The sequence below is a fragment of the Synchiropus splendidus genome, chromosome 3 (assembly GCF_027744825.2).
Source record: "Synchiropus splendidus isolate RoL2022-P1 chromosome 3, RoL_Sspl_1.0, whole genome shotgun sequence".
Lineage (NCBI taxonomy): Eukaryota > Metazoa > Chordata > Actinopteri > Syngnathiformes > Callionymidae > Synchiropus > Synchiropus splendidus.
In genome coordinates, this window is record NC_071336.1 from 19,700,693 (window position 1) to 19,715,695 (window position 15,003).

The 15,003-nt window shown below is 42.2% G+C and overlaps 1 protein-coding gene across 1 annotated transcript; it reads left to right on the forward strand.

Moving 5' to 3' along the window:
• Positions 1-5,668: 5,668 nt before the first annotated feature.
• Positions 5,669-12,153, forward strand: insig1 (insulin induced gene 1). Its single transcript, XM_053860745.1, has 7 exons — positions 5,669-5,836; positions 6,789-7,034; positions 7,123-7,470; positions 8,093-8,217; positions 8,332-8,498; positions 8,690-8,789; positions 10,787-12,153. The coding sequence occupies exons 3-7, from the start codon at positions 7,137-7,139 to the stop codon at positions 10,814-10,816; spliced, it is 756 nt and encodes a 251-aa protein (XP_053716720.1). The 5' UTR covers positions 5,669-5,836; positions 6,789-7,034; positions 7,123-7,136; the 3' UTR covers positions 10,817-12,153.
• The last annotated feature ends 2,850 nt before the right edge of the window (positions 12,154-15,003 follow it).

Below are 15,003 nucleotides of genomic sequence, written 5' to 3' on the forward strand. Positions count from 1 at the left end.
AGAAGCCATTTTGTTCCATTCCCCTCCTTGGTCTGCTAATGGGGCAATGGTCTTTTTTATGGCTGAAATTCCAAGAAGCCTCCCACAGCGACAAGCTGACACACAGGAATGTTGATGAGTTGATAACTTCACTCCACTGATCTTCTCATGTTGTAGTGCAATTCTGCATCTCCCTGATGTGTGTGTCTTCTATTTGAAAAGTGACTCTTTGGCCTGGATATTGGAACCAGAGCTTTCCGTTACTTTCAGACCGAGATAGTGCCGCTTCTCCTTATCTCTGACAGCAACTGAACTCTATACCATATCTCGAAGGAAAACACTAGAGAACGGACCTTGGAAACCTGTCATAAAGCTGTGTCCCCTATGCCACCAGGAAACACAACATCCCACTCCACTATTTTGGTTACTTACAGCATTATGTTTGCCTTATGGTTCCAGTTGCAAGTTTAGAAACCTGCCATGACATTGCCCTGATGCACCTCTGTGACACACTGAGCTTGGCTTTACAGGCTGAACACAGATGAGTGAGCACTGTAGTACAGAAATGCTGGTATTTTTCTGCAAATTGTAATGCCATCTGGTGGATTTATTTATCCAGAGCACACCGTGGGGCTCTGCCACCGCGGTTAGATACCTCATTTTATTCACCATAGCTTTTCGATTATGTCATAATTTCACAGAGGATTGAAGTAGAAATTGTCAACCCCAAGATAGATTCATGTAGCAGCAGTTGCACGCAGCTTTTCCTGTGGGCTACAGTTCAACCCCTCCATGTCTAACTCTATAACCTGTGGTACAATTGAGCTGCTACTCATTTAAAGTGTCAAATCTCTGAGATGCAAGAGTCCACCTCACCAGCATTACTTTACTTTACATCTTCAAAAATGTGAAGTTGGGCAGAAGGTGGAACAACACAATGCGGTGCTCGCTGTCCGGAAATCTGCGTTTGCATGGGCACAGCTGTTTACTCCAGCAGTTCAAGAAAAACAGGAGTGAATTAGGACTCTACGTTGATGAGGAGCAATGACATTATCACTTCAATGCGATGGTGACGTGTGCAAGGTGGCTGCTTTACCAAATACTGGATTATCTCCCTGTTGTTTTTCATCATTTATAGTTTTGGAATTGTATGAGCTGCGGCATGGTTTCAGTGTGGTACTGCATGAGGAAGGCAGGTTCATCAGAGTAGTACAGGAGGGTTGGACAGCAGTGCTTTTCAACCCTTATTTTTCATGTTATCATGGTCTCCATGTATTTTTGAGACTAATTTTGCAAGTTTCTGGCGAGTGCAGCCATTAATGTGTGTAAAACAGACCTAAAAGAAAAAGGATACAGAAAGTTTAGACTAAATTTTCTACCACAACATACAAAGAACATAAAACAACCAAAGAGGAGAAAAACGACTCGATTTCAATTGGTGAAATATCAGTCAACAACACAGTCATTTTAACAGGATATATGTGCACCAAAACACTGAACAGCTTAATGTCAACTTTAGTAACAGATGTTATGTCTTTCAGTGGAACAACAAAAAAGATCAAACCGCAATGTCTTGACTATTGAACCTGCAGCGTTACAACATGCTGCTGTTTAGGTATCTTCTTAAGCTTTCTCCTTCAATAAAGTGGACGCCATGACAAGAATCCTGTCACAGCTTGTCAGAAAACTGTCAGAAAAACCTCGGTGTTGAGGTTGGCACACAGCGGCAAATTAGTCTTCCTTTGCGTCATTTTATTCTAGTTTCCGGGCAATTACTTCACGCATTGTATTCACAATTTGGAACGTGTTTATTTAGCAATGCATTTTGTTTTAAGCCAGCTAACGAACAATGAGGTAAACCTCTGCGGGTGTATTTAAACTCATGAAGCGAAAGGTCATGTAAGCCGTTAGCAATGCGGAGGAGACAGTCCTTGGTGTTACAAGTTAGACGGGGAACTCTCCATCCTTCAGCCATGGAGGTGTGCGGCGACAGTTTGAGGCGCATCAGGTTAAAAAACATCAAAGTTGTGCTTTTGACCGCCTTATTCTGACTCGGACTGTGATTCTGAGAGGGAGGTTGTGCACTTGTGTGCAATTCCCTCTGCAAATGAGAGTCAGCACGTCAGTATAGATCATTTGTAGACTGTGACTGAAATATAGGAGCCATACGATGGTCTCACTTTGGCAGATCATCAGCACCTTCCACTCGCTCTAACATCGTCATATGACACACCCCCATCTCCAGAAAAAAATAGGTGAAATTGGATAACATCCCACCACACACCAAAGGTCTCTCACGACCCATTCTTGTTTGATATTATCATGGACAGACAGATGAGGACCATGAACTAAGAAGTTTGCTCATGTTATTGTGACCTCTACTGAGAGCGTATATAAGTTCAATCGAGCAACACAAAACGTGTAAATGAGAGGGACAGGAGGGTCAGTGAAGCAGGGAGTGGACAGTGAAAACTCTGAGTTCAAGTATCCGGGATCAGTAAAGCAGAGTGATGGACAGAGAATAAAAGAGGTGAATGCAAGCAGGGTGGAGACGACTGTCAGAGGTTCTTTGTGACAGAACATCAGAGACATTTCATGTGCAGAGTTAGGGAGGCTTAGGACATGTGGAGTGGACAGACAAAGTAAATGTTGGAAGAAGAGGACAAAAGAAGATGAAGGAGATGTGATAAAGGAGGACGTGAAGAAGATAGGGGTGACTGGGGAGGATGCAGAGGATAGGTTCATGTGGAGGAGGTTGACTTGAGGTGGAGGAAGTGCTGAAAAGAAAAACAGACCCAACTAATAACACTCTGATTCATGCTTCGACACGCTTTGCCGTCATAATGATTATCGTTTCACGTAAACACCGGGAGCTCAGTTTAATATGAGCTCCACTTGGGAAAACCACCATCCCTTCACTAGAAGCACAAACCCAGGCAGCCTTCACCAAATTGATGCCGCCCTCGCCGCTCTTGGCTTCGGTCCTCGGCTTTTTGGATTGTCAGCCAAGACTCACACACAGAGCGCTTTATTCATTTAGGGAAGGAATAAGCACGTTCTCCCCGGACATGAGCCGACAATATTCTTATTACATCCTGAGGCAGGAGGGCACATTATTGTCGGCTTACTGAAAAGATGCGGTACTTTAAAGCATTGAAGAACTTGTGCAAAGTGCGGAAATTCTTGTGACTTATCTTTATTAAGCATGCAGTCCCATGAGTAAGGGTTGGCATTGATATGATGCCATTATGTACCAATAAGGAACATGACTTTAAAAGTATTGCAGACTTTTGTACAGATACAGTGGAACCAGGCTTTAATTCCAAACGCCTCTGAAATAAACTAGAAAGATTACCTTATTACTCTGTAAGACATGCCCTGTTTACTTAAGCTGTCTGCCTGAACCAACAGGCTCCGAAATGATTTGAGGTGGAGAGATGTCAACTTTTCAACCCTGAGCATACTTTCATGCTCGAGGCAAATAGGCCTGAAGAACAGCTGAACAGCTCCAGTCTCTCCAGCTGTGACGTTTTTATTTGCCTCTTCAGTTATCGCCACATTCTGGCAATTTCATTTTCTTGTAGAACTGGAACCAATTTGGACTCAGACTTTTTTTTTTTTAATCTACGGCCTGCAATAACCTAATGACTCCACAGTGTCCACTGTTACTGACAAGCTAGATTTCATTTTGGCACAGGGACAGAAGAAGGCGACATTTTGGAATTATGTTATGGTTCTTGAGGGAAATGAAAAGATGATAGAAAAGTACTTTCCCACAGAATAAAATGTTCTCATTCTAGCCTCCTAGTGTGAATCTGCATTCATCCTCTGATGTGAAGCACTTGGCAAGTACATCTGAAGGAGGGAGAATAATTCAAAACCATCAGTCAGGTTTTTATCATGGTTATTTGGAAGTCGGTATGTTTGTCCTTAAAGACGCGAGGTGGTATTAAAGCGAATACAATGATGAATTAAAAGGGCTCTGGCTGGTCTTGTCCCTGAAGATATCTAAACATTTAAGGATTGCTGTGATACCAATGGAAGGAACAGTACACACCATGCTCACATACTTGAGCAAAAAGTCACTGTTCTTTCGCGAAACAAAGCTTTTAACAATTTATAATAAGATTGTATTTCACTTGCACATTTGTTTTTTTTTTTTATAAAAAATATATTATATAAAAAATATTTTTTATTAAAAAAATTTTTTATTCCATTTACACGCCGTAAACTATACTGCTTATTTTCTGTCATTTCCAAAATATGAATTGAGGAGAACACAATCCATGCCCATAAAGATATAACTTTTTCATGGTATGGAATGTGGCTGTCCACCCGTGAGCGACCGGTCAATATTACTGTTGCAATCCCAACTTCATAAATAAGCCCTACAATTGATTTCGGTTGGAGCAGCAGCATCCCAACAACTCAGTCAGGAATCAATGATCCCATCAAAAAGGCACACGCTCCCAGACATGTTTAAATTAGAGCTGGGATTCTTAACATAAAAAATATTTACTTGATGCAAATAATTATAAGAGTGATGGCATGTAAACGTTCTTATCATAACTAAAAACATGCATGAAAACATTTAAGCTTAAAAAGCATCACGATTGAAGCGGGGTGAAAAGTGTTGCTGTGCAGTTCATGCAGTTCATCTCTGGAGCTTCTACTTTGATCATTCTGGTATGAAGTACTGAAATGTGATCAATTACAATGAATTAATTACAAAACCTCTCATTATTATTATTAGTATTATTTTTTAGATCAAGTCCCATCCCATGTTTGAATATATTCTCTCAGCCACCAACAGCTCTTTCAGTGACAGACTGTCTGTTTCTTCCTGCACCAGTGAGACACCATCACCAGTGTGTGACCATAGCAGATATATACTGTCTGCTCTGTTTGTAGTTTGACTATCATGAAAGCTTCTTTATTGAAGTGGTCATGAACATTCCATGATAGCTTCATTCCATAATATTTATCAATTCACAATAGTTTGTTCCTAAATTCCTGAAGAAATGTGTCCTTGTGAGACGACTCAGCGTTCATTGAAAAATACTGAGGTTTTGTTTTTAAATGTAGCTAGCGTTAGATCTTATCTCTTTCTTGTTACCAAACAATAAAAAGTCCCCAGTTCCGCCTCCACAGTTAACTTTTCCCCCCAAAATGCACTGTGACAGTGACTTATTTTTTACACTTGAAATAACCCATTTCAAAATTGATTAACTGAACAGTTCACTTAATTCTTTGAAGCTAAAAGAAACAAGAGATCATTGTCACTTCATTATTGTTGCACCAGTTCATTGCCAAAACTGAAATAATACCCTCAGACATGCGAGCCAAAGATTGTTGTTTTAATTAAAATGACTCAACCTCCCACTAAATTGTTTTGCTTTGCAACATTTTCAGTTGGTGTGTCATCACATGACTGATTCACCCATGTTTTCACTCAGTGCAGCGTGTTTGTCTGGGGCACTGACGTAAAGCAGGAAAGCAAAACATTCCCCGAGTCTGTTTTTTTGAAGGTAGACAGTGGGCGTGTGGCTCTCTTATCGCTTCGTCATATAGATGGAAGATAGTGTCAGTCACATTCTTGCGAAATGTGTTTTTGATGGTCCCTTAACTGGCTTCCCCTGCGGGCAATGAACCTTCCCGTTATCTCTGGCACGTCTGAGGCGTCCCACATGAACTGTGTATGAGCCCTGACTGGCCTGAACAACAGCTCAATATCACCAAACGTGTGCTACTGACCTCATTTCACTCCAGTTGGTTATATATCAGTTGAAGCTTCGGCAGACATCTGGGAACAGAGAGGCGAAGAGGGATCCTACTCACCAGCTCCATATTTAAACTAGTAAGTAGACCTTTCTTATAGAATACTAATATACGCTGTTATTACATGTAATGTCCAGTGACACATGCAACTTAGTAATTTTAGCAAGTCTTTCAAACACACACAGTTGCTGTTCCTGCTTTTCATGTCAACTTGGAAAACTACTAGACAGGTTGACCTGCCAGGATTCTCTACTTAAGGTGCACAATAGACGCCTGAGAATGAAGTAGTCAGGACACATAATCACATGTAGCTTTCAATAGCTAAGTTGTGTGCTCGAATACTTTGAATTTATCGGTCTCAGTTGTGACTTTCTCAAACTATTGACATCTTTAAGTTGACTATGTGGGCGATAACTTACAGACCATTGACTGTCTATTAATACCATCCATACACCAATGTATGATTTTACACAATTTGCAACCTTAGGCAATAGATAAAAATATATTGAGGCTGCTTCATAATGCATAGTGTTTTTGCTGCATTGTACTGGATAATAATTTAAATAAGTCAGTGTCTAATTATATTCTGTAGTAATTATGATCTGTGTCCTCATTTGCATGTTGTGTCCATGCTTGTTCGGGTTCATTCCAGGCTCTGATTCCGGCCCACTGTTGTTTATTACTGAGGATATGGCAGTCCCTGTGTCCTGGGATGACTTCTGGTGTTCAATCACAAACCCAACTGGCTTGAAATGAGAACTATGGCTGCACCACATGGAGTTATTTAAAGTCGGGAATGCGCCTCAGGCAGCCACGAAAAATAGGTTTTACCAACAAAAATAAGTTGTTTAGGTGCTTGACTCCGTTGTGGATGATGGAGGGTATTTAGCTCATTGATCACTCAGGCATTATTTCCCAGTGGCTCATTATTCGTCGAAGCACATTTGGTTCTAACCTCGCCTGATGCTTCGTTTGCTGACACCTTTGTTTCGCTTCCTTTTAAAGTAGTTTCCACTTTCACTTCTCTGCAGCGTCTGTGGCGGACTAGTGGGCGGGGCTTTCTGCACTACGTCATATCAGCCGCCGCGCTGTGATTGGCCGCCGCTCCTCACCCGACACAGCTGTGATTGTCTTCTGCGGAGGAAGCTGACTTCGGTGCGAGCTGAGTGTCTCTTAACCGTAGAGTAGTCAACAATGGTGCTCCAGCGTTGAGTTACTGACCCAAACAAAGAAGCTCAGCTCAGCACCGGATGATCAGAAGACATCAGTGCATCGAGGTAAGAAGTGATCCATCGTCCGTTTCTTAGCCAGAGAAAGTCTTATTTCAACGTGTTTTACCACTGAGCTGCGTCTCACTTCCGTCAGATCCAAAGTGCCAAATGTCCAGATTAGATGACCACTGCTGGAGCTGTTCCTGTGCATCGAGGGTGGATACACGCGAGCCGTCGTCGCCTGCTGCCAACTGGCTCAAAAAGCAAGAAATGATGTCGATCATCACCTCGGTGCTCACCAACGCCTACGGCTCCCTGCACGACGTCAGGATCGCCAACCTCATCCGCCGGGGTCTGGTCCTCTTCACCGTGGGGGCTTTCCTCGCCCTGGTCCTCAACTTGCTGCAAATACAAAGGAACGTGACCCTCTTCCCCGAGGAGGTGATGGCCACCTTGTTCTCGTCGGCCTGGTGGATCCCACCGTGTTGTGGCACCGGTGCAGGTGAGCGAAACCCGTCCGTGTCAGTTTGGTATTATACATAGTTTGGTGGTCAATAGATTCCTCTAATTCCAACCCCATTCCCTTCTCAAATGCCATTTCTAAACAGACGAGCTCACCGTTTAAGTCGTTTAATTTGAGCTCCTTTGAATCTCAGAGCGTGTGACGTCCCTTTTTATTTTTATTTTGTTTTGGAATCCATGTTTTTTTGTGAGTCAGTTCAAAGAGGGGTGAGCGATAAAAAGCTCGCTGAAGATTCTCGAGCTCTGATTGGTTGCAACAGGCGGGCGCAAAGCGAGTTGTGTGCTCATTGGTTGAGGTCATAACGGGTGAGCGCAGGGGGTGGAGCCTTAAGGCCAGGAACCAGGAAGTCTGAGGGGTGGGGGGGAACTATCAACAGTGACATGTGAGGAGAAGCGCACGTCACAACAGTGGCGCCCTTTTTTTATTGCCTTATTCTTTGACTCGTTCGATACTTATCTAATATTATTGCCGTCCCTGTTGAATTAATGTCGATAATAAATAGAACTATTATGAATAGTATTAGACGAAACTGTCTTTTCCTGGCTATGCTTTTGAAACGATTCAAGTCATGAAATCTAAGTGCATGTTTCTTGTTTCTCAGCTGTGATCGGCTTGCTGTATCCCTGCCTGGACAGTCATTTGGGCGAGCCTCACAAGTTCAAGAGGGAGTGGGCCAGTGTGATGCGCTGCATCGCCGTCTTTGTGGGCATCAACCACGCCAGTGTTGTATCCTTTGTTGACAACTCCAGGCCTGAACTTTGTATTGGCTGGTCCTTCAAATAATTGAAATACAATGTGTCACATTATCTGACTTTGCCCTTAACCCAGCACAAAAAACAGAAGCTGGACTTTGACAACAATGTTCAACTGTCATTGACGTTGGCGGCTTTGTCCCTCGGCCTGTGGTGGACATTTGACCGATCAAGGAGCGGCTTCGGATTGGGTGTAACAACAGCCTTTCTAGCCACTGCATTCACCCAACTTCTTGTCTACAATGGAGTCTACCAGTAAGTCCCTCAAAGTGTGTGACATTCATGAAGTGTCCGTCCTCCCTGTCACTCTGACTTCCATTTTCTGTACAGTTCCTGTCTCAGGTCCAGCATTAATGCCCGCATTTACTTAAGAGTCTTGAACTGATGGTGAAAGTCAACTTGACAGGGATCAACTTTGATAAGTCCTTGTTTTGTGTGTGGCACAGGTACACATCACCAGATTTCTTGTATGTGCGCTCCTGGCTGCCATGTATATTCTTCTCTGGAGGTGTTACTGTGGGAAACATTGGACGACAGCTTGCCATGGTGAGTAGAGTAAAGATCACATGCATAAAAAGATATATTCTCACATCATTACATGCTAAACTGATCCTCAAACCAAAGCAGTTTACTGGTCAAGATATGTGTAACCTATCATAGTATGGCATGGAAGAACAAAACAGGTAGCCACCCAGTAACTGGAGGGGGTAGGTACTTTTACTTTCTAACTTACTCCAGTCATCAGTACGACGAGTACGAGTGTGTAAATGGACATAAGCCAACTAGATCCATGATTTAGATACACCATTTAAAAAAAAAAAAAAAAAAAAAGGTTAGAAAACCATTTGAACTTATTAGATTCAACAGGCGAATAAGATCCAAAAAGCTTTCACCTACATCATAAGAATCAACACTATTCAAGTAACAACAGCCTTCAAACAAGGCCATGAGTTTTGGTGTTGTAATGCGTTTTGAGTGTGGACATTGTGTAAGTGCTGACTCTGGTGATTTCTAAATGTGTCTCGTTCTGAAATGAGAACTGGGAGCCAGAACTAGCCGGTGATGTCGTCTCACATGTGGCATGCAACTATGGAAAAAGTCAGAATTAAAACGTCTTTTAGGTTAACCATATGTCTTTAAGACTGGCCGAAAGTTAGTTACGTCTCACTAATGCCTCAGAATGGAGGAATGAAATTGGCGTGACTTGAAATATCAAAAAAAAAGGAGAATGCGACCAAAGGTCATCCATTGTGAGGGAGCTGGTTTGACGTTTTGGTTATCAACGTGCTTCAACATAACCTGGCTATGACCCCAACCTGAGGCCACTCCAGGTGGAACACGCACAGTCTTGCCTCAGCTGAAGCATCCGTCAAGTTGTATGCATTGAGATGGAAAACATTGTGTTGTGGCAGTCATATAAAATACACATGAAGCTTGTCTGCTGATTTGGAATCATTCCAGTATTTTAGTGGGAATGTTTATTTTCATATGGTCCTATCTTAAGAACTTAAGGTCAGGTTTTCCGATCAACATTTAGGTCATCTGTGTTTAACAGACTTGACAGCTTCCTCCGTGCAACATCTTTAAAAGTGTCATCCAGCTCAGCCTGGGTCGCCTTAAACTACTAGTAAATCCTCACACAATCAAGACTTAGCTGAATTTGAGGATTTAATAGTTGGAGAGTGGCGTATGAAGCTGCTGCAGAGAACACAAATTTGAGGTCTTCTGAAGAATTATAACGACAGAAGTGATTGTCAAAAGGTTTTACAGTAACACAGAGCTTAGTGGACGCACGCCCCCCACATCATAATCGCCCCATTTAACTCTCTCTGATGTCTTCATTACGCTTCAGCCCACGAGCTTCACCTCATTCTGTCTGTTAAGCAAGAGTCCCGTCACTGCCTCAGTTTGACTGAGAGAGAGCGTGAAAGCAGATTAGGAGCTGTTGTTTTTCGCCGTCGTGACAGGACACTGAGCCAGTTCGGACTGGGCTGACCAGAGGGTCACTGGCTTCTTGTTGGTTTTGTTGGAGACGACGCTTGGAATGTTGGCACAAGTCTGCACTTGTGTGTTTTTGTTCCACTTGTCTGCAGCTGTTAATTTATGAAGCACCATGTGGAGTTGTTTTCATATTTGTGCGTGGATCAGGCTTCCTTTGACATTACATCATCAACTATTACAAATTTTGTAAAGAAACAAACGCCATCATGTTGCCTCCTTCTCACCACCATCCTTCCAACTCCTTATGTTTGAAAGACAATTTGGTTCTTTTATCCCACATCGAAGACCTCATGCGCAGCACCTAGTGGTCATATTCACCTACTACTACGGATTTTCTCTGCAGTTGCAGCTCGCAGAAAAATGTAGAATCTGCGTTTGTGAGAGTGATTTTCTCATGAGTCATGTGTTTTGGTTTCAGTGCGAGAGTCAGTGCAACACTTTCATCAAAGAAGTCAATTTATTCTCAATGTAAAAGATCCATTGATGTTGTTGTAGGCCAGTGGTGGTTAAAAGTAATGACCTTCCTCTGTCTCCCTCCTCAGGGCTGTGTTGAGAAACCTCACAATGACTAAGTGCTGATGCGGCAACCTGAAGAGCCAACGTAGAAAGAACGGAGAGACGAAGGGAAATTGTTCTTCATACTTCTCCCAAAGTGCTGGTCCGAAAAGCCCCATGTCTAGCGTGCCATGTTCTCAGCACGGTGGCCATACCGCCCCTCCCTTCTTCTGTCGTCCATGAACACTGCATTCACAAGAGACAGGAACAGTGTTTGCCTTTTCCTTGATGTAAAGTTCCTCACGACGCATCTCCTTAAAGTATAAGCTATAAAGTTGTCTGTTGTAGTGACGGCTTTGGACTCGCTAGAACATCACCATAAAGGGAAAACATGAGAAACTGTCTGGGGCCGGAAGCGATGAATGTTCCCGAGTGAATACCAAATTTAGTATTTATTTGCGCTGAATGATCGGAACCCAAAGTGCAGAATACCAGAAGCACCTTTTGCTGTGGAGGTTAGCTGGTAAATGCTTAGGAAACACGCCTGGGAGTGCCAATTTAGTCCGCAAGCGTTGAAAATGTTGCTGTCATTGGGGATAGAAAGTAGGAGGTTAAATACTTCATTAAGGCGAAGAACAGCGTGAAAGTTTTGTTTTCTTAAATAACCAGCAATTAGTGTACTACTTTTTTTTTTTTTTTTGGAGCAACGCCGCCAATACAAATGGAGTATTGAACCGAATGTACTCGAGGGAAGATCGTTTTGCTGTTAAAAAATGTTCCGGGTTAAATGTCTTTTGGAATGTGTTGTAAAGGTGAACAGTTCATGTGAGCTGGTTCAAGATCGTGTGAGGAGGAGAAGAAGAGCGAGACATTTTCACTTCAGCCATGAAGATTTGCAATCTGTGATTGCCTGTGTATTTTATAATTTAGTGCTTTTGCCACTATAACAGTCTGTTTGTACAAATATGTTGACATTATTGTTTGTAAGTGTGATGTAATCAGACAGGTATCGTTGTACCAGAGTTACAGTCCATCGACATGAAGTGCAATCAGAGATGAAGCGAGCGGACGACTCTTTATTTATTTCTCTTGTTTCTGACAACGGCTTAAAAATGACTCAAAAAGGTTGCCAAGAAGCAATAACTTCTCAGAGCCAGCAGAGGCGACGACGTTGATTCTCCGCTCACCGATGGTGTCAAATTTGATTCAGTAGCATTATCGAAGAGAAAAAAAAAAAACCTCATTTGTTCCTTTTAATTTCTGTTGCAGATCAAAGCTGCTCATATTCAGGTTTGTTGAAGACAAGGAAGCTTTACTTTGTTTCTCTTTTTAAATTTTCTTGTGACTGATATTCAGCTGTGTATCACTTCAGTTAACGACATTAAGCGAAAAATAAAATGCCTGATTAAGAAGGTTTCTGTCTTGAGTCATTGTTACAGTCACTTTAGCTGGAGCTTGTTGCTCAATCCCAAAGAGGCTCATATGTGTGGGGTTTTTCTTTTTTTTTTTTAGTGTTGGTTAGCTGGACTGCTATTCCAACACTGGCCATGGACGACAAAAAACATCTATATCATATGAATTGAATCCTGTAATGGCTTGTTTCCCTGCTATTACAAAAGTACACAAAACAAAAGGAAAGGTTCCTCTCATCTTTGGTGGACAAGAGCTTTGATCGGCGGGCCGAGAGGAAACCTGTCACCATCAGCCAGATGTTTGGAGGAAGCATGTTTCAAACTTTTGACCAACTAAAAAGTACATTTATTCTGTCATCAGGTGATCACAATTGAAAGTTGCAAATAACAAATTACATTAAAAATCACGCTGACTGGGATCAGATCAAAAGAGAACCAACAAACATAGAAAGACATTTCATCAATTTGACTGAAAATGATGGGGCAATGAAAAAACAAGTGTCCTTAATATATCAGAAGTTATTGTTGGATTTATCAGATAATACAAAACATATAAAAGAACAATGGGAATTGGAATGGAATGTGATATTGGTTGATGATATCTGGGAAGGTGTTTGTTCTGGTTGTCACAAGGGTGTGGGGAGCCAACTCTGGAAGGAACTTAACTGGAAAGTCACAATAAGATTTTCAAAATATTGTGTTAGTAACTTGTTAGTGCTGGAGGAACTGCACTCTTGTTGGTGATCGGACACACATATTCTGAGATTGCCTTGTTGTGAAACACCTTTGGACAGATCTAAAAGGAATATTGGAAAATGTACTCAAAGTGAAAAATTTCTATGGAGCCATTATTATTTCTACTGGACGTTTTTCCTGAAGGCGTGTGGCATGACCAGTAATTTATATTACATATTCTTCTGATGACTGGAAGAAAGATGATAACAATGCTTTGGATGAAACCTGAGCCTCCTACAGTTGGGACAATGGGTACAAAAAGATAAACAAGTGTGTCTAACAGTTAAACGCAGCTACAGTTGAAGACTCTTCGAAAGAAGATGGGGACCAATTTTTTTGGAGATTGTATTTGAGCCCTGATTTAATTTTTGTCTTGTTTTTTCATGCCATTGAAATTACATGGCATAATATCCAATAGCGACACCTCACTAGAGGGCTTCGCACACTTTGGAGAACAACGGTTACAATAGGTAACCTACAGTTTCATATTGTAAATTTAGGCCCAAGTTATTTGTACATTGTCTATTCATGCTTTGTTTTGTGTTTGTTTTTTCAATGGAAGTTCAAAAAAAAAGGTGACAGCAAGGAGTGTGGCCAACACAGTCTTTGGCCACAATCTTCCAAATCGGTACACTTCCATTTAAAGTCAACTCTTTGTTCTACTTTGGTTTCATCCAGAAGATATTAAAGGCGTGACTTCCCAAATGGATCGGTTATCAACTGTAACACCCTTCTGCTTCCACACCACTGGGAACTCAGCAACGCAGTCTTCCCTCAGTTTTCCGTCATTGGATTTTTTTTTCTGTTGCATAATTGATTGAAATATTTTATTAATCGGTTTATAAGACTAACTTCATCTCTTTGTCCATCTCTGTAACAAGTCAACTAGCAATATGTCTCAGAGGTGTGAGTCAAATTTAGAGCTAAAAAGTTTTTCGGGGACTCTTTTCTCAGTCATCCCTGAAATAAAAAATAAAGAAAAACTAATCAAAATGAACAAAATTGTCAAAAAAAAAAAAAAAAGCGGTTTATTGGCGCCACTACTCTGGTGACCCCTACTGGCCTAAAGAGTCACTGCTAATCGCACTGGAGGGCCGTGTGTTGTTTGCGCTCTCTCAAATGTTATCAGCTCATCTTCGTCTGCATCTTCACCCTCACCCCTGTCAAAAATCTCAGTCCAGCCAGTCTCCAGTTTGTCCTCACTGCCCCCACCCGTCTTCCTCCTCCTCCTCCTCCTCTTCATCATCTAACCCCAGCATCTTTCCAGAGGGGAGACTTCTATTTATACCTAGCGGGAGACTGACAGTTAACCTTTTGCACTTGGGGGACATTTCTGGGAGTGGAGCCAATGTCTGTGGGCTACTGTGTCTTGCGCCCCCCTGCTCCCATCCTCCCTGTGTCCATCCGTCTACCCATCCATCCATCCATCCTGCGCCACACGCCACTTCTCCCCTCCTCTTTCTATTCTCAGGCGGAATAATTGGCCAGACTTCAACTTCCTTTCATTTCCAGCCTCAGCAAACTGAAAGACTCCATTAGAGCACTTCCTCATTGCCAAATACACCCTCCACCCTCCCACCCACCCACCACCATTCTTCTCCCACCCCTCCTTTCACAGTCTGTAACCGGGCCCATCTTATTTATCGATCCGCTCTATCTCTGTCCGTTCCATCTCAGCTGCAGCACCTTCGGCTGTGTGACTTTGATTTTGCCTTTGGAGGTTTTTTTTTTTTTCCGTTTAGCCTCTAATTTGATGGAGAGAGTCGAGTGCCGACATGAAGACAGTGATGAGAACATTTACTCCTCACTGCAGGAGACATTTTAATTGATCTTTTACATTCTCTCTCGTGGAATAAGTGGTGGAATCATGTGTGTTTGCCAGAATATGTTGGGGGGTAGTTGTCAGTCATCCAGGTCATTAGGTAAAAGAGAAAACAAAGGACGTACATCCTAAATTCACCAATGTAAAGATAACCTGTCATGAAACCAAGATTGCTGTGGGGGTTGAGGGTGATATTACTGCTACCGACCTGCTGAACTCTTCTGGTCTCCCCACGTAATGCATACTACTCTGTAAACAACAACAGAAGCTCTGCTCCACATCTCCAATGGTTGGT

Coding starts and splice junctions, on each gene's coding strand:
- insig1 (XM_053860745.1), top strand. CDS start 7,137: ATGTCCAGATTAGATGACCACTGCTGGAGCTGTTCCTGTGCATCGAGG. Junction 7,471..8,092: donor GTGTTGTGGCACCGGTGCAG/GTGAGCGAAACC, acceptor CTTGTTTCTCAG/CTGTGATCGGCTTGCTGTAT. Junction 8,218..8,331: donor GCATCAACCACGCCAGTGTT/GTATCCTTTGTT, acceptor CACAAAAAACAG/AAGCTGGACTTTGACAACAA.